General features: G+C 48.9%; 1 protein-coding gene across 1 annotated transcript; it reads right to left on the bottom strand.

The window, feature by feature from the left end:
* Window positions 1–1905: 1905 nt before the first annotated feature.
* SSC4D (scavenger receptor cysteine rich family member with 4 domains) lies at window positions 1906–26069 on the bottom strand. The gene is made up of 12 exons (XM_074264912.1): window positions 25997–26069; window positions 19947–20162; window positions 13070–13105; window positions 12244–12558; window positions 10560–10626; window positions 10336–10418; window positions 9641–9955; window positions 6721–6801; window positions 5017–5082; window positions 4595–4906; window positions 3354–3443; window positions 1906–2222 (listed from the first exon to the last, which is right to left on the bottom strand). The coding sequence occupies exons 1-12, from the start codon at window positions 26067–26069 to the stop codon at window positions 1906–1908; spliced, it is 1971 nt and encodes a 656-aa protein (XP_074121013.1).

Raw genomic sequence — 26069 nt, forward strand, 5'->3', positions numbered from 1 at the left:
GCAAACTCCTGGGAGGAGGTGGTATGTAAAGAGAGCAGGATTGGGATGATTACAATAGGAATAATTACAAGGAGACTAAAATTAAGATGAAAATAGTATAAGATCTGGGGTCAGTATTTGGGGGGAGGCAGCAGGGATGGGGGGCGCAGGTTACAGGGTCCAATCAAAAGGGTCTCTAGACTAGCCCACTGCTCTGCTCTTCAAGATCTGAAGCAGCGTGTCCTTTGCTCCCTAATTCAAGCATTTAGTACAGCCTTTTACCTCCAAGTACCAAGGCCAGCTTGGGCCAGGGAGGGAGGGAGAAAGAAAGAGAGAACGGAAGAGAGAGGGAGAGAGGGGGGACAGAGAGAGAGGAAAAGGAGGAAAGGAGAGAGGGAGGGAGACAGGAAAGGAGAGAAGAGAGATAAAGAGAGAAGGAGGGAAAGGGGAAAGGAGGTAGGAGGGAGGGAAGGAGGGGAAGGAAGGGAGAGAGACAGACAGAGAGACAGAGAGTGTGAGTCTGGGTAGGGGAGAGCGATGGCTAGGGAAAGCTAATTCACAGAAAGTCAGAGTCAGGAAGCAAGGGAAATGGGGCTCCCTCCCTTCCAGGCAGTCCTCCTGCTTCCTGCCAGTCCTCCCATCCCTCATCCCTTTCAGAAGGTGGTTAGCCCCCATTAACATAAAGGAATCTTTTCTTTGACTTTTAATCAGGTGCTTCAAAGAATTCCCGTTTGTGATAAAATAGTGATTTCGCTTAAAAGAAGAACAAAGTCCTTTATTTGCTCAACGATTATAACTTGGTGGCTTCGCAGTTCCCTCCTGGCAAAGAGGCTGCGGGCCTCTGGACTACTGGGAGTGGGTGCTGTGCCCTGTAGGAGGGAGGGCTCCCAAGGGGGAGCTAGCGCCTCCCTGCTCCTGAGCCCCCCTTCCTCCTAGAGCCAAGAGGATCTGCCACCTCTCTTCGTGGTGAGGGGGCCTTTGAGGCAGGGACAGGGAGTGCTCCCCAGTCACAGGGAGTGCTCCCCAGCCATGGCCGCTGCCTTTGGTTCCCTTGTCCCACAATGAAGGCGCCGTGACCCACGTGCGCCATGCTCCGAGCACCATGTGTGAGGGCCCTTGTTGGGGGGAGGGGGAGGGGAAAGATCCGGGCAGGTGGGAGGGCATGTGGGGCCTGCCCCTTCTCAGAGAGAGACAGCAGAGTCCTGAGCTGGGAAATCCCAGGAAGGGGAGGGTCTTTCCCAGGATGCACCTAAGGGTGTCTGAGCCGCTGTAAGGCCCCTCTGTGGAGCTCACTCTTCCCCCAGGCCCTTCCACCGGCCAGAGTCCCTGAGGATCTTTGGCTTTCAGACCTGGGGGAGGGGAGTCTGGCGGAGGCACCTGCATTAGTGATCCCAGGTAGGGGGTCCGAGGTATCCCTCTCATTTCTGGGATTTTTTTATTTTTTTTTCTTCTGAGGCTGGGGTTAAGTGACTTGCCCAGGGTCACACAGCTAGGGAGTGTCTGAGAGCAGATTTGAACTCGGGTCCTCCTGAATTCAAGGCTGGTGCTCTATCCACTGCGCCCCCTAGCTGCCCCTGTCCCTCTCATTTCTGGAGGCATCTTGGCTTCAAGTTCACTGTGTCTCCACCAGGATCTTCCAATAATTTAGAGAAAGGTGGGGACGCTTCTTCTCCCATTATACAGAAGGGAGAAACTGAGGCCCAGGGCTGTGAAACGAGTTTGTGAAGGGGTGACAGCTCCGCCATGGGGGTCTTTTTCTTGGACGGCACTGTCTGGATGTGTGTGGCCCCCATTCCGCAGGAGGGGACCCCCTGTCAGAGAGGGCCCTCCCCACTGAGAGGTGCTGGAAGGCGGGGGGATCCTTGCTCCAGCACCGGAGGTTCCGGGGAGCTGCTGGGCGGAGACCCGGAGGGGGGGCGAGCAGGATCACCGCGGGCGGCACTGGGCCCCAGCGTCCTCCGCGTGGTCACAGTTGTGCGCGTTCCAGCGGATGTGAGAGCAGCGGAGCAGGGACGCCTCGCCGCCCCGACACTTGACGTTGTCCAGGAGGATGAGCCCCTGGCCCGGGCCGAACCGGGCCTCCCCGGGGGCCGCCAGCGCCTCCCCGCAGCCCAGCTGGCGGCACACCACGGCCGCGGCGCGCAGGTCCCAGGCGTCGTCGCACACGGTGCCCCACTGGCGGAGGAGGTACAGCTCCACCCGGCCCTCGCACCTGTGGCTGCCGTTGGCCAGGCGGAGATGGCCTGGAGGGGGGAAGGAGATGAGGGTCCAGAGCAGGCGGACACAGAGGTCTCCCGCCCTCGCCCTCAGTCTGTGGCCCGGGACCCGGAGCTGGGGATGCTGGGATCCACCGAGGATGGGCGAGACATGGGTCCGGCCCCAGCCCAGGCCGGCCCGGAGACACAGAGCCTGCCCTCAGAAACCCCGGTCCGAGGGAGGCGGGCCCGGATCCTCTGGAAGCTCAGGTGTCAGGGGAAATATGTGGAGAAGAGATGGCGGGTATTTGAAAAATAAAAAACAAAGGTAAATGACCGGAGAGGAAAACCCGGCTGAAACGTAGAAGAGATCTCAGAGACGGCCCAGTTCCAGCCCTGCCTGAAGAACCCAGCCCCGCGGCTCCCAGCCCCGGGCCTGGCGCATAGTAGGGCTGAAAGGGAGCTTTTGCTATTGTGATGGGTTGATTCGAGCTTTCCAGCTCTTAAGCTCTCCCTTATTTTGCCTTTTCCAGGCCCCATAGTCTTATTTTTTCCCATAGATCCTCATATTACATGACTAGTCCCCTTAAAGGGAGCGCTAGGTGTACAGGGCCAAGCCAGAGTTCCACTGTGGCCCCAGGCACCTCCTCGCTGCTGACTCTGGACTAGTCACTTCACCCTGTCTGCCAAGTGAGCTAGAGAAGGAAATGGCCCACCCCTCGGGGGTCTCGGCAAGAAAACTCCAACTGGACTTCCGGAGAGCTGGACATGACTGAAAACTGAAGAAAACTCCCTAAAACGTGGCATCCAGAATCAGCATAAGATCCAGGGGAGACTCGACTAGTGAACCCTTGAGAACACGCCCTTCTCCTGCCTGCCACCCGGTGCTTGAGCTTGGGGTCAGCATTTGCCCCACAGACTCTTAGGGGAAGGGGAGGGAGCGGCTGTGGCTCCTGCGGCTTCATGTCTCATCTCCATCCAGTCCTCAGGGCCTTCCTGTGTTCCTTCTCTAGGACAATGTCATAATTGGAGGCTGACAGCTAGAAACCCAAGCGGCCCATTTTACAGATGAGAAAACAGAGCCCGTCCAAGGTTTGGAAAAGGATTTGAATTCCAGTCTCCCGACTCCCAGCCCAGCACGCTAATGTGGGCAGAGGGGGCCGTGGGGCTCGCACTCACCGTCCCTGGGAGGCACGCTGGCGACCACCTTTGTCGTAGTCTCGGGGACATCTTGCCACACTTGTTGCACTGGCTCCTCTATCCCTGGCTCTGTGAGAGAGACCCAGGGCCGGGCCCGGGTAAGGGGGAACACGGGCCAGTCAGAGCGGGACATCACAGCATCCCAGAAGTGGGGGAGGGAGGAAAATAAGTGTTTATTGAGTGCCTACTGTATGCCATTAAAATATTGTCCCCATTTTGCTTTGAGGAGATTGAGCGACTTGGCAGGGACTGTCTGAATCTGAATTTCTATCCAGAGCTTTCTAACTCTAGACCCGCTGCCTCTAATTCTGATTCTAGGCGAGGAATCCTTTCTGACTCGGGCCTCCCCAAGCAGACACAGAGCCACCATTTTTCCTGCTGAGGAGTCCACAATTCCTTTGTTGTTGTGGCTGAGGCAATTGGGGTTAAGGGACTTGCCCAGGGTCACACAGCCAGGAAGTGTTGTGTCTGAGGTCAGATTTGAACTCGGGTCCTCCTGAATTCAGGGCTGGGGCTCTGTCCACTGCCCCACCTAGCTGCCCCCTAAAATTTTACCCTCTTTTTGAAAAAACAAAAACAAAAACAAAAACGTAGGAGCTGCCTCTTGCTTTGCTCCTTCTTAGGTCCCTTCCACTCCTGGACTGATGATCCTGTGATCCCATGTTATATGACCCTCTGGGCCTCAGTTTCCCCAGCTGTCAAAGGAGGAAGTAGACCCAGCTGGCCTCTCTGGTCCCTTTGGTTATGGGTTAAGGGGGAGAGGAGGTAGAATACAGTCCCAGAAGCCTTGAATTTGAGACTGACTTCATGATTAGGTACCAGCTGAGCAAGAGGAGAATGTTTAAATGAGTTGGGGGCAGAGTCACTGAAACCGCAGGGATGAAGGGGCAGTGTGGCTGAGGGGGCCAAGAGAGACGAAAAGTGGGTGTGGTCGGAGGCCAGGGCAGCCACCGAGGAATGGCCAGAGTTGGAACAAGCCCTGCTGGTAACCGACCCGGCTTCCATCCTATTGCCTCCTTCCCGCTTCTGTGGCCCCGAGCTTCCTCTCCCCTCCTCTGATCCCTCTCTCCTCCCCGAACCCCCAAGGGTCAGTGCCCTCCCTCCTCTGTGCCTCCCTCCTCCATCCCCTCCCTTCTCCATGCCCTCCCTCCTCCATCCCCTCCCTCCTCCATCCCCTCCCTCCTCCATGCCCTCCCTCCCCCACCCCAGTCACCACTCACCCCTGCAGATGGCTCCGGCATCCTCGTGGTGTCCGCAGTTGTGCTGGCCCCAGCCCAGGTGGAAGCAGTCGGCCAGACGGGTCTCCATGCCCGTGCAGTCCACATTGTCCAGCAGGACGGGGCCCTTCCCGTAGCCGAAGTAGGCCAGGACAGTGGCCCCCATGGCCCGTCCACAGCCCGCCTCCCGACAGGCCACCTGAGCATCGGCAAAGTCCCAGTCGTCGTCGCACACGGTGCCCCAGCGGCTCTCGTGGAGGACCTCCACGCGGCCCTGGCAGGGGCCGTTCCCACTCACCAGGCGGAGGCGGCCAGCTGCGGGTCAGGGGGAGCACGGGGCTGGAGGAGCCGCCGACCCCCTCCAGCCCAGGCCTTCCCCCCAGGCCCCTCCCCAGCCCGCACCCAGCCCCGGAGCACCCCCTCACTTTTCTTTCCCGGGACCATGGTAAGGACGGTTGCCTCCCGGGTGGGCTCGGCGGCAGCTTCTGTTACTGCAAAGACAAGGGCAGGCCTGAGAGGGCCTGGAGGCCAGAGGGTCCCTGGCTTCCTGTCATGGGCTGATCCTGGGCGAGCCCTTTAACTTAGACTTTCCTCAGGCTCAGAAATGACTTCCAGCTCGAATCTGGGATCGGTTTGTCTCCTGCTTAGCCCAGGACCTCATCCACCCCCACTCTGGGGGACAGCTCTCAGTCCTGGCCCCGTGGAAACCCTCAGCTGCTGCCTGTCTGGGCAAGACCTTAACTTCTGCTTGCCTATTTCCTCATCTAGAAAATGGGCATAATAGCCCTTCTCTCCCAGGATCGCTATGAGACAATAATTATAAAGCCTTTAGCACAGCGCCTGGTGCATCATAAGCGCTCTACAAGTATTAGCCATCATCTTCATCTTCATCATTATCCCACAGAAATGGTCTTGGAACAAATCGCTATCCATTATTCTTTTATAGCCAATGTTCTATAGACTCTTGCACACATAGAGAAAATCTTGTTCATGTTAAACCAATCTTAAGCCCACCCTCAAATTTGCTCTCGTTCTATTACTTATCTTGACCCCGACCTCACACTCTAAACCCCTGCTTTGGTGCCGTCCCAAACCACCCTTGGACGCCCTGCGCTTCCAACCCTCCTCTTCGTCCTGTCCCAAGCCTTGGTGAAATCTGAATCTCAGGCCCAGATCCTAATCCCCTCCAAGGCTGGTCCCGATTTAACTAAGCGCAGATTCCAGGCCTACTCTTCCCCCCTTGCTCCAATCCTACAACAGTTATAATTATTATAATTTAGCAAGACTGGCTCACATTTGCACAGTCCTTTAAGGTTTTCCCATTGGGAGGATCCCAATAATGGGAGATTATTCCATTCCATCCTCATATGAATCCTATGAAGTGGGTGTTCCTAGCCCCTTCTCCAAGGTTAACCAATAGTTAGGTTGGACTATTAAAAAAAAAAAACAAAAAAAAAACAACTCTTCTAAGGGACATCTAGGTGGTCCAGTGGATAGAGCACGGGGCCTGGAGAGAGGAGGCCCAAGTTCAAATCCACCTCAGCTACTTAATTGCTGTGTGACCTTGAATGAATCATTTAACCCCAACTGCCTCCAACTTCCTCCACTCAGTCAATTTAGAATTAATTATAATACTTAGTAGACTAGAGCTATCGAATCAGACCCTTCCATCATATAAATGTCATCTTGATGCTTCCCGATTGTCCCCTTTCCTCAGTTTCCCTTCCAACTCCATGAAGGTTTCTACCTTAAGTTTCCTCCTGGGGTGGTCCCCTCTCCCTCCTGCCTGTCCCTACCTCCCCTGAAGCAGCCCAAATGCTCTTTAATCTGACTTCTCCCTGCCCTCTTCTTACCTGAAATCTGCAGGTGTGGGGGCTTATCAGAAGCTGTCCAGTAGACTAGCTCTTTCTATCTCTATGGCAACTAAACTCCTTAGGGGAGAAGTCACACGTAGCCTTCCCCAAATAAGCAAGCTTTCCCTTATTTTGGACCCCCCCCCCCCACATACCCACACTAACGTGTGACCACCAAGCTATGGCTCCCTGCCCAGAGGCTTGGCGGCTTGCCTGCTCACTCGGGAGCTGTCCAGCACCAAGGGCCAGGAGGGAGGCTGGATTCTTCCCCCTTACCTGTAGCTGGCTCAGTGAGCCTGACCTTGCCATCCCTGGTGAGCAGGGCCGGGGAGGACGGAACGGTGGGAGCACTGCGTCCTAGGGAAAGAACATAGAAAACAGGTCTGACATTCTCCGAGGATCAATGTGCCCTGCCCAGGTCAGAGGCTTCAGCCTTCCTCCCAGGGAGGAAATTCCCTCTGCCAATATAGATCTGCCCCTTCCCCATAATTTGCAGTTTTTTTTCCCCTGAGGCAATTGGGGTTAAGTGACTTGCCCAGGGTCTCACAGCCAGGAAGTGTTAAGTGTCTGAGATCACATTTGAACTCGGGTCCTCCTGAATTCAAGGCTGGTGCTCTATCCACTGCCACCTAGCTGCCCCAATTTGCAGTTCTAAGGAGTTGCCCAGGGCACTGACAGGATCAGCAGCTTCAGAGAAGAATAATTCACTGGAAGTAACTCCAGCTGGAGAGTCAGAGGACTGGGTTCAGATCCTGCCTCTGAGGTTTTCTTTGTGACTTTAGGCAAGTCACTACTTTAACCCCCTTAAACTTCAGTTTCCTCCTCTGCAAAATAAGGAGATTGGACTAAATGACTCCCAGGATCATTTCTAGTTCTAGCTCTAGGAGTGTCACAGGGTCCACAGCCAGGCCCTATATCAGGCAGAGGTCTCCATTACTCTGAGCTCCTCTCTCAATTCTTTCTCTCTTTCCCTCAAGGCAATTAGGGTTAAGTGACTTGCCCAGGATCACTCTAGCCATTATCCTATCTCTTTCCTGAGTACTCCTGGCATCTTTTGGAGTAGATCATGGCACTAACTTGAGGGCGTGTATTATTATTAGGGAACTCTGGGAAGCAATATTTCAGCTACAGCTTACCTTTTGGGGTCAAATCCAACCCTCCCGGGTGTAGCCCATCTGGGCTTTATATCCTTCCCATCAGCCCTTGTTCATGTACTTGTCTAGGGGAGCAGAGCATGGAAAGAGGAAAAGCTCCACGCCTCCTCTCATTGGCAGAGCCCCAGAAACAGAGAGTGCCCAGCTGGCTAATAAAGGATGCCAGAGGATGATTAACATTAGAGATGGTAATCAGCAGATCCAGCAGGAATACAGAAGGTGCTTGGGGAGGGAGGAGATAAACAGGCACACATCAGCTCCTTCCCAGAGGCAAACTCCCTGCCATTTAGAGCTCCTTCCTTTCCTTATAGAGCCAGGGCCTGCTGTACCCACTCCCTCTTCAAGGATGCTCAGCAGCTGGCTGTCCTGGTCAGCTTCTTCCCTTCTCTCTATTAGACAAAGAGGGTCTAGGAGTGGTCCTCCACTAAGCAGGATGGCTTCCATGAGCAAGAGGATTCAGAAACCAGTCCTCCTCACCAAACCCTGCCGAGAGGAATTCTTTAGACCAGTCTGTCCCAGAGCTTCCAGAGTCTATTAGTTTTTGTTGTTGTTGTTGTTGTTTGTTGTTTGTTGTTTGTTGTTTGTTGTTGTTTGTTGTTTTGTTTTGTTTTGTTTTGTTTTGTTTTGTTTTGTTTTGTTTTGTTTTGTTTTGTTTTGTTTTTACTTCCCTGGAGTAAGGCATTAACTTCTGAAGGCTCCTGGGATAATAAAAACCTGGTCCTGAGAGGGGAGGTTCCAATAATCTGATGGAACTGTTCTCTATTGAGAAAGCACTGGCCTGGGGGTAGTTTATAGGGGAGGAAATCTAGAGTGGGTGGATTTAGGGAGCAGAGGGGGTGCAAGAAGGAGGGAAGGAAGGAGGAATGAAAAAGGAAAGAAAAAAGACAAATGGAAAAATGGGTGGGTAGCACACTGGGAAGAAGTGGGAGCTGGTTAGCAATGAAAATGGGTAAGAGTTTTTTGCTATTTGTTTTTTTTTTTTCTTTCTCATTTTCTTTTCCTTTTTTGCTCTGATTTTTCTTCTGCAGCACGATAAATGTGGAAATATGTTCAGAAGAGTTGCACATGCTTAACCTATAATGGATTGCTTGCTGTCTAGGGGAGGAGGATGAGGGAAAGGGAGGGAGAAAAAACTTGGGACACAGGATTTTGCAAGGGTGAATGTTGAAAGCTATTTGTGCATGTGTTTTGAAAATAAAAAAGCTATTCATTTAAAAAAAAGAGAGTGAGGGCCAGATCACATCTCCAAATGCTGAAAGTCCACCTTGAACCCACTTTGGAAAAAACAAGCTTAATGGGCTTTGGGTGTGGCCCTAGGAAAAAGGCTCAGTTCCAGGATTCAAGGGGCAGAGATGGCACTGGGACATTAGGGTGGAATAGTCTGTGGTACGAAACCAAGGCAATCACGATAACTGCTGAGATTATTGTTTATAATCCTTTACTTTCATGTAGGGCTTTACGGTTTGCAAGGGGTTTTCCCAGTGTAATATAAAGAGGAAATCTCAGCTTTGACAGTTCTTAGCTGTGTGACCTCAGACAAGTAACTTAACTCTCTGGACCTCATCATCCTGACCTACAAAATGAAGATTTTGACCCTGAAGGTTCCTAAAACATGGAGCATCTTGGACATTTATGATTCTCCGATCTCATTTGTTTCTCACGGTCCTGACAGGGAGGCAGAATCAAGCTAGAAGAAACCTTAGAGCTTATGGAGCTCAATCCTCTCATTTTACAGATGAGCAAACTGAGGCCCAGTGAGCTTAACTGTCTTGTCCAGAATCATAGAACTAGTAAATATCTGAGTGAGATTTGAACGCAGGTTTTCTTGACTTTAAGAGCACTCTGAGAGCCACTCTGCTGGTGCTGCCATTTCTGAGACCCAGAGAGGAGCTGCACCTCCCAGCTGATGGCAGAGCCGAGACGAAGAGCCCGGTCTCCTACGTGCTGGTCCACTCTAAAACCCATTGTGAAGGGTTTGGGGCCTCCCTGGCACATAAGAGGTGCCTAAGAAATGGGCAATGTTTGGCGCTCCCCTTCAGTACCTGAGCAGATGACTCCGGCATCCTCGTGGTGCCCACAGTTGTGAATGCCCCATCCCAGACTGGGACACGCTGCCAGGCGCAGCTCTCGGCCGTCACAGTGGACGTTGTCCAGCAAGATGTGACCCGTGCCGTAGCCAAAGTAGGCATTGGTCTTGGAAGCCACAGCGGTGCCGCAGTCCAGTTGGCGGCAGACCACCGTGGCGTCGGGGAGCCCCCAGTCATCATCGCACACGGTGCCCCATGTGCCTTCGTGCAGGATCTCCACCCGGCCTTGACAGGGGTTGGCGCCTCTCACCAGGCGGATGCTGCCATCACCTGGGAAGGGTTAAAGGGTAGGGAAGAATTATACCCATAATCCATGCACCTTATAGCCCACAACCACGCTCCATGCATTGATCTGTCAGCCCACAATGTCAACACCTCTAAGGTTCCCAGCAGCCCCTTTTCATTCCCAAGATCTTTTACTGTGCCAGCCACGTAGGAGGGGATAGCCACAAGGTCTGTCTGCCCGGGAAATCACCTTTCCTAACGCACCAGGCTGATCCCATCATTCCTAGGCTTAGTGCTCATTATTCTTTCTGCACTTGTCGCTTCTCTTTCCTAAAGTTACTTCATTTTATTTACTATTTATCAATACGATTCCTTTGTAGTTACTCAAGATCACAGATCTGTCGGGGAGCAGACTCCAGACCCACCTAGTCCGACACCTGTTATCATCCAGATGGCCAACGTGGGTCCCCAGCGACTCCCCAAAGCCTTATTTGTAGACTTGTTGGGTCTTCTTGAGGGCAAGGCTTATTGACTTTTCAGCAAAATGTCTGCACATGTTACACACTTAGAAATGCTTATGGATGGGTGAATGAATGAATTAAAAGAGCTCTGGAGCCTAGGAACTAGGAGAATCTTCCCAGCCACCTACCTATGCCGTTCTTCGGGGTCGTGGTGGTGGGGGCTCTGCTCTTTCTTGGCCAGCGTCGGCAAGAGCTCTGAGAAGGGAAAACACTGGGGTGAAGGAGCTCTGTGAGGGAAACGTGAGCTTCTCAGAATCTTAATGGGAGACACGGGGGGGGGGTTATTGACTGTGGGACCCAGCTTCCAAAAACCTCAAAGGACCATCTTATAGATTCTCAAGCACGAGGTGAGAAGGTGTGTGTGTATGTCAGAGACAGAGACAGAGACAGAGACACAAAGAGACAGAAACAGAGACAGAGATACAGAGACAGAGAAAGAGACAGAGGCAGAGAGAGAGCTACAGAAAGAGACAGATACAGAGGGACAGAGACAGAAACACAGAAAGAGACTGATAAAAAAGAGAGATAGAGATAGAGACAGAGATAAAAGAGAGACAGAGAGATAAAAGAGAGACAGAGATACAGAAAGGGAGAGGCAGAGATAGAGAAAGAGAGACAGAAACAGAGAAAGAGAGATAAAAGAGGGACAGACACAGATACAGAAAGAGACAGAAACAGAGATACAGAGAGAGAGAGATTGATAAAAAAGAGAGATAGAGATAGAGACAGAGAAATAAAAGAGAGACAGAGATACAGAAAGAGAGAGACAGAGACAGAAAGGGAGAGGCAGAGATAGAGAAAGAGAGACAGAGACAGAGAGATAAAAGAAGGACAGAGACAGATACAGAAAGAGACAGAGACAGATATATAGAGAGATAGAGAGACTGATAAAAAAGAGAGATAGAGATAGACAGAGACAGAGAGATAAAAGAGAGACAGAGAGATAAAAGAGACAGAGATACAGAAACAGAGATACAAAGAGAGATATATGTGCTCAGAGATGTTTTGGCCTCAGGTGGCCTTGGACATTTTCCGAGGCTAAGATCCCTCAGGGGAGTTGGCAAATGCTGATGATTTCCTTGAAATTTTACCCTGAACAGAGGGGAGAATTCTTGAGCAATCGAGGAACTGGGGAAAAAGCAGCTCATTGCCCAGAGAACCATGATCTCCCTTGGCTGGGAAGGAGCCTTTGGAGACCTTTTACTCCATCCCCCTGCCTCAGACAAGAAAACGCCCCAAATTTCCCAGCTTGTTCTCAATGGGAAATTAGGAGACACGAGTTCAAATCCCAGTCTTGCTGGTAACTGACTATGAGATCACGGGCAAATCGCTTTTGCTTTTTCCTGAGTCTCCCTCTCCATGTATATGAGCTGGAGGCAATGACCCCTTTCCTTCACTCAGTTATTGTGAGGGCAGAGCAAGCTGTGGAACAAGTTAAAAGTCCTCTTCAAGTGTGAGGAACCATTATGCTTAAAGGACTTTCAAGGCAAAAGAGGAATCTGGGCAGAGTTTTTCTAGAAGTGGGACTATTTGAAACGAGGGATGGAACCTTTAGCCATCCTCTTGGTATCTCCAGCCTCTAGTAAAGTGTTCTTGCGGATCGTGATACAGTTGGGGAAACTGAGGCTTGGAAAAGTCAGGGTATTCGCCCATGTCTTGCTGGAACAGGGATGAGAACATGGATGAGCTTGGACCCAGTTTGCTGATTTTCCCACTATAAACAGCTCTCTTCTCTTACCCATCCCTGCTCCCGGCCCCCACGAGCTGAGAGGGGACCTCAAGGGCTGAGGACCCGTCGCGGCTCCCCCTCACCCCTCTCACCATCGCACATGACGGCCACGTCTTCGTAGTGGTAGCAGTTGTGGACGCCCCAGCCGTGGCTACCACACTCACTCAGGGCCGCCTCCTGTCCCTTGCAGTCCACGTTGTCCAGTTGGATGGGGCCCCGGCCCTGGCCAAAGGCAAGGGGCAAGGGCACAGGCAGGGCATACCCGCAGCCCAGCTGGCGGCAGACTACATTGGCATCTACCACGTCCCAGTCATCATCGCACACGGTCCCCCAGGAACCGTTGTACAGGATCTCCAGCCGGCCCTGGCAGCGGCTAGGTCCCCCCACCAGCCTCACCTCTAGGGGCAGAGGGGGGCCAGGGGAGGGGAGGGAGCTTACTTTGGGGCAGGGCAGAGGGCAGTTCTCAGAGCGGGCCAAGGTCGGGAGGCTCCCAGATCCCCAAACTGAGGGATTCATGAGCCACCCTACCCATCCTGTCCCACCCTGGTTACACCCTTATCCATATGCTTGATCCTTCACCCCATCTATGGTCATTAGAAAGCTAACCAAACTCTAGGTAGGGCCCCACCCGTCCAGCTTTCCATGTTAGAGAAGTAAAAGAGACAGATTCATTTATTCCTCAGAGTCCCACCACTGTCACTGATTCGCTCACTGGGAGCCTTTCCCTCTATATGTTCTCTGTTTCCCTGTCTGTCAAATGGGGGCGGGTATAGGTTTTTTATTTAAGGTCCCGGGATGGGAGGCCAGGGTGAAGGAGCTCCCCGTTACAGTGGGAGAAAGAAGGCCCAGGGCTTATCCAGGAGGGAACCCCACCGCCCCCCCCCCCCCCCATCCCACAGAAGGTCCTACCTGGAAAGGGTAATGGAGTTGGCTGCAAGGTGCTGCCTGAAATAGAACAGAGAAGCTCACCTGAGTCTGGCCCGTTGGAGAAAGTCCCCAAACAGTTAACTCATTGCTTTTCACGTAGAGTTCAATCATATAATCACATAGATGATTCATAGATTCATTATATGATTCAATTATCTTGAATCCCAATGAGTCAATCATTAGATGATTCAATCATATAAACTCAAGACCTCAACAAACCGTGCTTGGATTATTGCAACAGCTCCTAACTGGCTCCCCAGCCTCCAGTCTTTCCCTTCTCCACTGCGTAAGTCACACAGCCCAGTTTTCCTAAGGCTCAAACCACCTCATGCTGTTTCCTTACTCTAATATATTCAATGGCTCCCCTCTTCCTACTTAACAAGGTTTAAGCTCCTTAGTTTGCAAGGTTCTTCAGAACCCGCCCAATCTTATTTTCCACGATTTTCCCAATGTTTTGTATGGCAAGGGTGCTCACTGCTCCTTAAAACACATTTTACCCTTTGTTCCAATGGACTGCTCTCCTATTCTCTTCCTTTCTGGCTTTCCCCAAATCATGTCCTTAAACCTTCAAAAGCCAATTTTAATGAACCTCTAGAATGAGATTTCCCCTGATTTCTCCCTTTCCCAGAGAAGGGAGATCTCCTCCCTGAGTTCTCCACATCCTTTGGCTACATCCTCAAGCCAATGGCCCCATTCTGCCTTAGAGCATCATTTGTTGCCTTTCTTCAAGCCAGAGACTACTTCAATCAGTTCCACATCTCCTACGGGACCAAAGATATTTGCTCTGCCAGTCACTCAAACGCCATATACTTATTTAGCGGCTACCACGTATCAGGTGGGGGGCTAGGCACTGGTGATTCCAAGATAGAAACAAAATGGTCCCTGATCCTTCTCATAAGAAAGGATCTCCCAAGACTACCCTGAAGGACTTCTGATGAAAAATGTTATTCATACCCAGAGGAAGAACTGATCGAAGCGTATTTTAAAATTTTTATTTTTTCCTAAGTTTTTTTTTTTTTTTTCTTGGCAGAGGGAGGAGATTTATGTTTTCTTTTGCAACATGATTTTTGTGGAAATGTTTTGCCTAATTTCACTTGGAGCTTCTCAATGGGTGGGGTGGGGAGGGAGGAAGGGAGAACATCTGGAACACAAAGTTTTAGAAATGTTAAAAAAAAGTTTTACATGTAACTCAAAAAAATATATATGTACATATATATGTATATATACATGTATATAAACAAAGAAGAGAAGAGGAAGAAGAGAAGGAGGAAGAGGAGGAGTGATATAGCCACAAACAGAAAAGAGGAGCTGCAATGGATGGCACACAGGGCTTGAATCAGGAAGACTCATATTCAAATATGGTTTCAGATACTTCTTAGCTTGTGACCCTGGGTAAGTCACTTCACTCTGCCTCAATTTCCTGATCTGTCAAATTAGTTAGAGAAAGGAATAGCATTCCCCTCCAGTATCTTTGCCAAGAAAACCCCCAAAGGGGTCATAAAAAGTGACTGAAACAGCTGAACCACGAGACCAACCCTGACGGGAAGGGTACCCCTACCTGGGGGTTCAAGAAAGGACTCGTGCAAAAGAAGGGCTTTGAATTGAATCTTGAAGAAAATCAGTGATTCCAAGGGGCCTTTGCCTCTCTGAGGAGGAAGAGCCTTTCGAGCCTGGGGGTCAGCAAGGGCAGGCTCATGGGGATGGATGATGGAGTGGCCGGGTTTTCTGGGATCATAGAACTTTTGTAAAGTTGGAAGGTGGACAACGGCTGGAAAAGCAGGGTGGGCTGAGGCTGCCCCTCATACAGGGGCTGAGGTAAGAGGGAGTCACTGGAGTGGGTGGAGTCTGGCAAGATCAGACCTATACTTTGACTCTTTGGCGGCTGTAGCTGGGGTGAGGAAGTCATAAGGTGTTGAATAAGTTGAATATGATGAATAACATATAAGGTGTTGAATGAATGAACTTGATTTTGGAACTGAACACCTCTTTCATGTAGACTTCTCTGGTTAGCCCGAAGCCAAAAGCATTTCTTCAACTTTTTCTAGATTTCTGGGACTGGATCTCTTTCTTGGCTCACCAGGCCCTACTGTATATTACAAGTGGTGAAGCTGCCCTGCCCTACAGGTAGAACATGAGCTCTCTGAGGGCAAGGCCAGGATCAGCTTTGTTTTTGTATCTCTTAGCATGGTATTTTTTTCCCAAAAGGCAAAGTTACCTCTAAGGCCTCTTGTAGCGCTGAGGTTCTTCCTAGTTTATTATTGAACTCCATAATTATACTCATTGAACATCTACATCTTCAGAGCATTGGACTTTCACTCTAGCTTTCATCTCTACCTCTTCCTCATTGGACTTGGCTTCTGCCCCAGAACCACCCTGGATTCCTGAGTTTCCTCTTGCCCCATTCGGGCATATAACTCTCTCCATCCTCCCTTTTCTAGCTCCCCTTTGTGTGAGACCACAATGGAAGCTTTTTGAAGGCAAGGGATTCAGAGGAAGAAAAGGTTACTTTTGCCCAGGAGAGGAGGAAGACAATGATAAGAACCAGAGCCAGACGAGACTTTAGAAATCATCTAACCCAATCACCCATTTTACAGAAAACTTAGGCCCAAAGACTAGGGCCCAGCTCAAGGTCGCACTGTGAGTTAAGATCGGAACTGGGTCTTGGGATCCAAAGCTTATGAGCCAAGGCCAGGGCTTTTTCTACCACCCCACTTGAATGGCTTGCTTTCTCACACATAAAGTGAAGGACATTTGACCGGGTGACCTCTATCCAAGTGTCTTTCAAGAGCTAACATTCTGTGGGCCTCTCAGGGGATGGACCTGTTTTTGTCTGACCCAGGAGCTCCAGACTGAGGGCTGGGTTTGGCCCAAAGGTGGGAGTTTGCCAACCCCTGGCTCCATAGTTACCCAAACTCTGCTCCTAAACCAGAAGATGTGACCCCCACACCCCTTCCCTCCCTCAGTTCCATCCAACCAATAGCTTCCTCTCCACACCCCTCTTTTCCCCAGTGTCTCAAGTTCCAGGAGCATAAGATTTAGAATCAAGAGGCTCTTTATTGGTTACCTAATCTAACCACCCCCTTATTTTACAGAGGAAGAAACTGGGCTGGGAAGGGAAGAGACTTTGCAGGGTCATAAGTATTCTCAGTTGCAAAGCTAACATTCAAGGCCAGGTTTTCTTCCTGTCCAGAAACCCCAAGTCTGGGGGAAATGACTGATACCACTATTTACAATTTCCTTCCTCCCTCCTTCCTTCCTTCCTTCCTTCTTTCCTTCCTTCCTTCCTTCCTTCCTTCCTTCCTTCCTTCCTTCCTTCCTTCCTTCCTTCCTTCCTTCCTTCCTTCCTTCCTTCCTTTTTTCCTTCCTTCCTTTTTTCCTTCCTTCCTTTTTTCCTTCCTTCCTTCCTTCCTTCCTTCCTTCCTTCCTTCCTTCCTTCCTTCCTTCCTTCCTTCCTTCCTTCCTTCCTTTTTTCCTTCCTTTTTTCCTTCCTTTTTTCCTTCCTTCCTTCCTTTTTTCCTTCCTTTCTTCCTTCCTTCCTTCCTTCCTTCCTTTTTTCCTTCCTTTCTTCCTTCCTTCCCTCCTTTTTTCCTTCCTTCCTTCCTTCCTTCCTTTTTTCCTTCCTTTTTTCCTTCCTTTCTTCCTTTCTTCCTTCCTTTCTTCCTTCCTTCCTTCCTTCCTTCCTTCCTTCCTTCTTTCCTTCTTTCCTTCCTTCCTTCCTTCCTTCCTTCCCTCCCTCCTTCCTTCCTTCCTTCCTTCTCTCCTTCCTTCCTTCCTTCCTTCCTTCTCTCCTTCCTTCCTTCCTTCCTTCCTTCCTTCCTTCCTTCCTTCCTTCCTTCCTTCCTTCCTTCCTTCCTTCCTTCCTTCCTTCCTTCCTTCCCTCCCTTCTTTCCTTCCTTCCTTCCTTCTCTCCTTCCTTCCTTCCTTCCTTCCTTCCTTCCTTCCTTCCTTCCTTCCTTCCTTCCTTCCTTCCTTCCTTCCTTCCTTCCTTCCTTCCTTCCTTCCTTCCTTCCTTCCTTCCTTCCTTCCTTCTTTCCTTCCCTGCCTCCCTCCTTCCTTTCTTCTCCTTCCTTCTTCCTTCCTTTTTTCCTTTTTTCCTTCCTTCCTTCCTTCCTTCCTTCCTTCCTTCCTTCCTTCCTTCCTTCCTTCCTTCCTTCCTTCCTTCCTTCCTTCCTTCCTTCCTTCCTTTCTTCCTTCCTTCCTTCTTTCCTTTCCTGCCTCCCTCCTTCCTTCCTCCCTTCTTTCCTTCCCTGCCTCCCTCCTTCCTTTCTTCTCCTTCCTTCTTCCTTCCTTTTTTCCTTCCTTCCTTCTTTCCTCCTACCTTGCCTCCTCCCTCTCTATCTCTTCCCTCCCTCCCTCTCTCCCTCTTTCTTCCCTCCCTCCTTTCCTTCCAGCAGTTGAAGAAATTATATATAGCATTCAAAATATATATCCAGCAAGGATATTTTAGCACCTGGGTTTTTCTCTCTTTTTAAATCTGACTTTTTTCATTGTGTCTCGCCCACTTTCGGAAGGACCCCGGGGCCACTAGAGCTGGCCATAGCCCAACCAAGCCTTTGTCTCTAAAGCTTCAGCAACAAGACAGAGCTAGTGGTTTGTGGGGTCAAGGAGCCCTCTTGTGGCGGGGACCTGTCTCTGCAGGTTTCATTCTCGGGATGAAAGGGTGGGGTGGGGTGGCACAGAATGGGAGCTTTTCTTCCATCCCTGCTTCTTTAGATTCCGAGGACAAAAGGATAGAAGGGATGCTGGAGGGGCCTGGGAGCCGGCATGCCTGCTGGGAGAGACTAGTTAGGGGAGGCTCCCCCCACTCCTCCACGAGGGCCCCTCCCTAGGACTAAATTCTCCTTTCCCTGCAGAACATATCTGTGCACTATCTCCTCTCCTTCATTTCTCAGAAGGTGATGGTCTATGAGGGTGACTTAGGAAAGGGCAGCCTGGGGGATTCTGGGTATGGACTTGGTAATGTACTCGGTAATGTACTCATTAGTTCTGCTAAACTAGGAAATTTTTTTTTTATATTAAATACAATTACTATATTCAATTGTGTGTGTGTTGTAAGGAGTGGCTCTGGAGAAAGGAGGAGGTGGACATATTGGGAATGAAGGTGATGTTAAAAAACATCATTGGGATGAAGGACCAGAAGAGGTCCATACATCACCCTCCTCCTGCCTTCCTCCGGCAGAAAAAGCCCTTCCTCCTCGCATCAGATATGTGGCGACGGTTAGTCTTTCGTCTCCCTTTCAGAGGTTCTGGTGAGCTAAAGCCTGAGACTTCTACCAGCCAGAGAGGAAGGAGTGGGTCTGGGAGGCTGGGGAAAGGAAGGACCCAAGCTGCCATATCAATAACGGCATCAATAACAAGATAACAAGATGGCAAGATTGGCGACCCAGCTTTTTGTTTGTTTGGGGTTTTTGTTGTGATTTTTGTTTTTGGACTAGATCAGTGATTTTATCAGCACGAGGAAAATCATTTGATCAAAGCGAAAGTATTAAGTGTTCTCTAGTTATATATGACCTTAGAGAACTGAATGGACACTGTTGAAGCTTAAGGAACACGGATGCCTCGGTATAGCTATTATCCTTCCCATTTTACAGATGAGGAAACTGAGACATATTTCACACAGTTGCTGTGTCAGACCAATCTAGCACCTACTAGTCACTCTGATATCTTCCTTTTCCTCAATGAATCTTTTGACTTGTTTTTTCATTTGTAAAATGGAAGCCTTAGCTCTGGAGGACTGATAAGTCTCTTCCATTCTTCAGTCTTCCCTGATCCCTCCAACCCTTCCCTTTCCCCACTGAGATGACTTTATATTTATCCACACCATTTCAAGCCCCCATTCCCCACCCACCCACCACAGAACTTAGAAGGGATGGGATTTGTATTCTAGAATTTGAAGGGTTAGCATATGAGAACCACTAGGTGGTGCTACAACGGATAGAGACCCAGCCTGGAGTTGATGAGTTCAAATCCAGCCTTAGACTCTTCCTAGCTGGGTGACTCTGGGCAACTCAATTCACCTTGCTTCAAATCTTGATCTATAAAATGAGCTGGAGAAGGAAATGACAAATCACTCCATCACTCTACCGAGAAAACGCCAAATGGGGTCAGAAGGAGCCAGACACAACTGGAAAATGACTGAACCACAAAAGCCCAGGGGAAAGGGATGACTTGTATCGGTCAAGGGACAATGGAGTCAATATGGCACAAGGAGTGAGGATTGTGCTGCTTACTTCCTGGGTGATGTTGGCCAGCTTGCTGAAATCCTGCCTCCGGTATTTGCTAGCTAGGGACCCTAGGCAAATCTCTGCCTCAGTTTCCCCATTTGTAAAATGAGAATAAGAATGGCTTCACAGATGTTAAGATGATAAAATAGTTTAAACTGCTCTGTCCATGCTGGCTAGTACGATAAGCTTCAATTTCTTCCTCTATAAAATAAAGGAGTGGAAGTAGCTGGTCTCTGAGGTTCTTTCCAGCTTTAGATCTGTGACAATAATAGTCAAATTTCTCCTTACTAGAGAGAAGGCCATCTGAACGGGCAAAAATGGGCAAATAAGTGAATGTCCCATAGCAGTATCTCAAAGCCAGGTTTGAACACACAAAGCTGAAGCTTCCTGATTTCAGAGCTGGCATTCTTTCCACTGTACCACCACTTATATATTATATAAAAATATATTTATACGTATGTATTGATACGATTTCCTTCGCGTCTCTGCTAAAACCTTGCATGTGTATACATATGTATGTTTATACATCATCCAGCTCAGAAATCCTTTCACTCTCCTTGTAAATCAGCTGTGACCCAACATTTGCCACCACTGGGTCTCAGACTGACAAATGGGGGTATGAGCGGGTCACTCACCCAACGGCAGGAAGAGAAAGGCCAGAGCAGGCAGGAGGAGGGGGCAGATGATGTTCCTGTCTTCTGGTCTCCACCTTCTGCTTGTCTGAACTGGGCAGGGACCAATTCTCATTTCTGCTCTTCTCTTTGAATTTGGAGTCTTCAGAGGGTCTCTCCAGGGAGTGGAGAAGTCACAGCTGGAACATCTGGAAATCAGGGTCAAGGCTTGGGGGGGATCTGCATTAACCAAGAGAGGGCAGGGAGGGAAGACTTAGATCATGCTTGGTAGTGATCCTACCCCCACTCCCACCCCCGATCCCTTCCATTTGTATATTCCGATCTGCATAATTATTTTCATGTTGTCTTGCTCATTAGAACAGGAGTTTCTTATTTTTATTTTATAGAAGGAATACCTTTTAAGAATACAAATGATAGGAGCAGCTAGGTGGTGCAGTGGATAGAGCACCAGCCTTGAATTCAGGAGGACCCGAGTTCAAATCTGGTCTCAGACACTTAATACTTCCTAGCTGTGTGACCCTGGGCAAGTCACTTAACCCCAGCCTTCGGAGAGGGGGGGAATACAAATGATGGATTCATAGAGGATTATGACAAAAAAATAAAAACCACAAAGATGAATGCCAATTAGAATGGAGGATAGCTGTTAGCCTCTTGGGCAGTTAACAATGATTATAGATTCAGAAGCAAATTTGTTTCGCATGCGGAGATGCAGTGTTGCCATATACTGAATAAAGCAGTTTTTTATCTTTCTTTGCTTTCGTTGGACATATCATGGATGTTTCTCAAACAGAAATATTAACACCGATACCCCTGCACATCATCACTTTCTGCCTAGAATCACAGTCAAATCGGGGCAGGATATAGAATGGGAGATTCTTGAGGGCAGGGACTGTATTTTTGCCTTCCTTTTTTCAGTGGCTGCTTGTTCTTCGTGTCTTGGAGGCTCTTCCTCCTCTTCTCCATCTCCTGACTTCCTTCAAGTCTCAGCTAAAAGGGGCAGCTAGGGGGCGCAGTGGATAGAGCACCAGCCCTGAATTCAGGAGGACCCGAGTTCAAATCTGGTCTCAGACACTTAACACTTCCTAGCTGTGTGACCCTGGGCAAGTCACTTAACCCCAGCCTCAGGGGAAAAAAAAAAGTCTCAGTTAAAAACTCACCTTCTGTGGTCTAAGTGTACCTGATCTAAAGCAATATTATATAGCAGCAGTCACCAAAACCATTTGGTACTGGCTAAGAAATAGAACGGTAGATCAGTGGAACAGATTAGATACAAAGGACAAAAAAGGGTACATCTATAGCAATCTAATCTTTGACAACATCAGCAGGAGTTGGGATGAGCAAGTCTTTATTCTTGGTCTTTGGTGGTAGAAGTGAAGGGAATGGACACGTTGGATCTCCATGACCTCACTTCGTGACCTCACCTCTTAGTCTCCCACCCAGAAGTGACCCTGACTAGTCTCCCTCCACCTCCTAGTCCCTCCCACAAGTCTCTGTATACACCAAACGATTGGGCCAGCACAGCATAGTGGGAAAGGCCATTTTCCAAGCATATTCTAATAGAGTATTGCCCAATCCGTAATTAGCCTCAAGTGCTCCATTGTCCCACCTCAGGGCATCGACTCAAGAGTTTCAGCCCTTTACAGATGAGGAAACTGAGGCAGAAGGAGGTTAAGTGGCTTGCCCAGCATCACACAACTAGTAAGCATGTGAGGTCACCTTTGAACTCGGGTTTTCAGGTGCTCTATCCACTGCACCATAGGCTGCCTGGAACAAATGAATTACATGAATATATATGAATGAATGAAAGATTGAATGAATGAATGAATGAGCTATAGAGGACAATATATGGTCTCCAGTCAATCAAGTCTCTGCTGAACACCCCTATGGTCCACCTTGTGCCCGATTGTGGAAAGCTGTAGGGAGTTGATGACAAATGGCAACATTTTGGTATTCTCACCCCTTGACCAGAAGCACAAGCTCGGAGCCCGGGGTCAGACAATCAGACCGTCTTCTGAGGACTTTGAGGCTGAATTGTTTGAAATCATAGACCTAGATGTGGAAGGCCCCTCAGGACCTCTGCCTCCTGTCATTTTATAGACAAGTCTTACCCAAAGTCACAGAGGCAGCAGGCAAATGGGGGACCTAAACCCCATCCTTTGGCACCAAAACGAGACTTTCTCCAATCCCCCAGGGCCTTCCATTTACCTGTACTGAACTAGCACCTGACATTCCTTCCCAGGATAGGTGTGTTCTACGGGCATCCAAACTGTCTGTGCATATCCCACAGATAACAACGGCCAGGACTGGGACAGGGGCAAAAGTCACAGAACGAGAAAAAGCCCAGATTCCTCTCCGTTCCAATTTGTGCCCTTGGAACAATAGCTAGGTGGAAGTCCAAGATGGACAGAAGATGGGGCAGAGTTGCCCGTTGGGAGGATCCTTGAAGTTTTTGGTATTCTAGATCCCTCTGACAGGCTAGTAAAGCCTATGGATCACCTCTCAGATCAAAATGGATGGAAATGCAAAATGTCAGAGGCTGGGGAAAATAAAGATTCAACTAATACTTAATGTGCAACAAGAAAATGGTATTTACACACATATATTGTATCTAGGTTATATTGTAACACATGTAAAATGTATGGGATTACCTGTCATCGGGGGGAGGGAGTGGAGGGAGGGGGGGATAATTTGGAAAAATTAATACAAGGGATAATATTATTAAAAAATTAAAAAAAAAAAAAGAAAATAAAGATTCAATTTCCCTCCATAGATCAGAGCAGCTTGATGGCACATTGGAGATTATTATTATTCTTAATTATTAATAAATCCCAGAGGCTATTGCCTGCAAGAGCAAATATAAAATCTGAGGTACCACTTTACATCTTTCAGATTGGCTAGGAAAAGATGATGATAAATGCTGGAGGAAATGTGGGAAAATTGGGACACTTTGTGGGTGGAGTTGTGAACTCATTTACCCATTCTGGAGAACAATTTGGAACTAAGCCCAAAGAACTCTCAAATTATGCACACCCTTTGATCCAGCCGTGCCTCTCTCTACTGGGCCTGAATTCCAAAGAGATCATTAAAAAGGGAAAAGGACCTACATGTGCAAAGTGTTTATGGCAGCCCTTTTCTAGTGGCAAGAGCTAGAAACTAGAGTGAATATCTATCAGTTGGGGAGTGGCTGAATAAGTTATGGTATATGGATGCTATGGAATATTATTGTTCTATAAGAAATAATCAGCAGGATGATTTCAAGAAAAGCCTGGAAAGACTTACATGAACTGATACTGAGTGAAGTGAGCAGAACCAGGAGATCATTGTACGTGGTAACAACAAGATTCTGTGATGAACAACTAGAATCGACTTAGCTCTTCAGAAATACAGGGATCCAAGACAATTCCAGTGGATGGAAAATGCCATCATTATCCAGAAAGGAGAACTATGGACACTGAGTATGGATTGAAGCTGACTATTTTCATTTTTGTTTCTTTGCTTTTTTTTTTTTTCCTCTCATAGTTTTTCTCTTTTGTTCTGATTTTTTTTTTAACAACATGACAAATATGGAAATGTGCTTAACATGATTGTACATGTATAACTTATATAAGATTGCTTACTATCTTGGAGAGGAAAGAGAAACGGGAAGGAGGAAGAAAAAAAAATTCAAACTCAAAATCTTACAAAATAAATGTTAAAAACTATCTTTACATGTAATTTAGAAAAATAAAATACAATGGAAATATTGGAGGGGTGAGCATCTTCTGTTTGACTTTTAAAGCTTGGATCCTTCCTATTTTGATGGTCCCTTAACTCCCAAGTACTCTGTGATGCAGTGACACTGATCTGAACTGTTCCTCACACAAGATGCTCATCTCTGGACTTTGGACATTTTCACTGGTTGCCCCCATTCCTGAAACTCTCCTTCTCCTCTCCGCCTTCTGGCTTGGCTAAAATCCCACTTTCTGTAGGAAGTCTTCTCCAGTCCTTCTTATTGTTAGTGCCTTCCCTCAACTGATCATCCCCAGCTTATCATTTATCTATCTCGTTAATAGTGAGCCCCTCATCTCCCCCATAAGACTATGAGCCCACTTTTTGTCTCTAGTACTTAGCCTTTGAATGAATCATGGTTCTCTTCAAGAACAAAGGACAAACAACAATGTCATACTTAGCGCCATGTCTTGAACACAGTGCTCTCTCTTAACAAACATTTGTCCATTAATAGCTTGTGATCTTTTGCAAGTCCTTTTCCTTTTTTGGGCTCCTTTGTTAAAAAGGGAGGAAAATATATCCCTCATGGGGCAGTAGAGAATGTCAAGAAGCAGCACTTTGGTGTTGGGAGGATGAACGGGCATAATAAAGGAGATTTCTCTCAGGTCCTTCACCGAGCTTTCCTGTTACCTGCCAATCAAAGAGGATCTTGGGAGAGAGGTGAGCTTTCTCCCTCTGATTTTTCACTCAGATCAGGCGAGAGCCCACTTTCTCCAGAGACAGACTAGAGCAGTGGTCCTCAAACTTTTTAAATAGGGGCCAGTTCACTGTCCCTCAGACTGTGGGAGGGCCGGACTATAGTAAAAAAAAAAACCTCACTCTCTGTCTCTGCCCCTCAGCCCATTTGTCATAATCCGGCGGGCCACATAAAGGTCCTCAGTGGGCCCCATCTGGCCCACCGGCCGTAGTTTGAGAACCCCTGGACTAGACTGTTGGCTACTAGCTATTATTCCAAGGAAGGCTCTGCCTGCACTTAAATCCCTCTCCTGTACCCAAAGCAGGGTTGTGGAAGGAGAAGCACAAGCAAACACTCTGGTTGGCTCTGCTGACTGGGAAGTTGCCTCTCCCAGCTATTTTGGTGGGAGGACAAGGGTTTCTCAGGCCAGGGCTGGGCAGGATCCCACCAGCGCAGTCATCAGCCCCTGTACCACAAAGAATTGGGTTACAGGGGAGTCGGAAAGCCAGATCCCAGCCCGGGCACTGGTTTCTCAATACTCCATTCATCTGGCAGAGGGAAAGGCCCTCTCACTGGAATAATTGCCTTTTGTCCTCTGGGGTTAGCCCTCCCTTCTTTTCTGAGGACCTGGGGGTAGCTGAAAGATGGGAGCTGAGGTCTGGAGGAGGGGGTGGAAGCGACCAATTCTCTTCCTGAAGCCGGCCTGTCCAGCGCCCAGCTCCGGTGGTGAAGAAGGAATCCTCTGGCCACCATTTCTGTGTCACTCCTACCTCTGGAAAACTCTGTTTTTCTGCCTCTGTTCCTCTGGCTCTCTCTCTCCCACTATCCCTCCTCTAGTCATCTGGACCCTCCCAGGAGTTAGAAGGATAAAAGTAGGGGCCACTGGGGAGAAAATAATCTTTGGATTGTCCCAGGTCATCTCTTCCTTTCCCCTGTAGGATGGGAAGAACAAAGATCGTCAGAGAGCCTTGTAAGGGAGCCATTCTTGCCCCCTTCCCCACCAAGGTCTCTGTGTGTGGTTGGATGTAGATCGCCTGGCCCTGCTCTCCCTCGGACCTTCCCAGCTCCCTTCCATAAATCTCACAATACCTGATTTCAATCCCAAGGAACTCACCAGTTCCTTGAGAAAAGAAGAAAGAAGGCAGAAGATGAGAATGGCTGAGAGGCCTTTTGTAAGTCTGTCCAAAACTTGTCCTTGTCCTTATTAGTCTACTGTAAATAATAATACCCAGCATCCAATTCAGAGCAGAACAAGTCTGTCCATCCTCCACCTTCCTCTTATCATTAGAGATCTAAAGCTGGAAGAGATTTGAGGCCATTTGATCCAATTCCTTTTATTTTATAGATGAGAAAACTGAGGCAGAGAGAAGCGGCTTGCCGGCGGGATTCAGGCAGAAGAAACTAGCTTCAAAGCCACCCCAAGGGCTCCGAATTCAACACTTTGCCCCACATCTCTTCCTCCTTCCCCCCATTTTCAGCCAAGAGAGACCTCAGTTTCCAGATTTAACAGGCCCAACTTCCTGGGGTCAACAAAGCAGGGTCCCCCCCAAGGTGTGCTCCAACCAGTTTAAATGGCTCTGGCAGACACCACCAGGTATAACAAGATTACGGCAGGAGGGCATTTCTATAGGGATGTCCTGGGCAGTTGGCCCAATGGTGCCCCCGGCAGGACTTGGGAACAT

This window comes from Sminthopsis crassicaudata, chromosome 4 (assembly GCF_048593235.1).
Source record: "Sminthopsis crassicaudata isolate SCR6 chromosome 4, ASM4859323v1, whole genome shotgun sequence".
Classification (NCBI taxonomy): Eukaryota; Metazoa; Chordata; class Mammalia; order Dasyuromorphia; family Dasyuridae; genus Sminthopsis; species Sminthopsis crassicaudata.

Excerpts from the sequence above, each read along its gene's own strand:
- SSC4D (XM_074264912.1), bottom strand. The coding sequence starts at position 26,069 with ATGTTCCCAAGTCCTGCCGGGGGCACCATTGGGCCAACTGCCCAGGAC. Across the intron at positions 10,419-10,559 it reads GACCCCGAAGAACGGCATAG|ACCCAACAAGTCTACAAATA; the intron begins GTAGGTGGCTGG and ends GCCCTCAAGAAG. Across the intron at positions 6,802-9,640 it reads TGCCGGAGTCATCTGCTCAG|GACGCAGTGCTCCCACCGTT; the intron begins GTACTGAAGGGG and ends TTCTTTCCCTAG.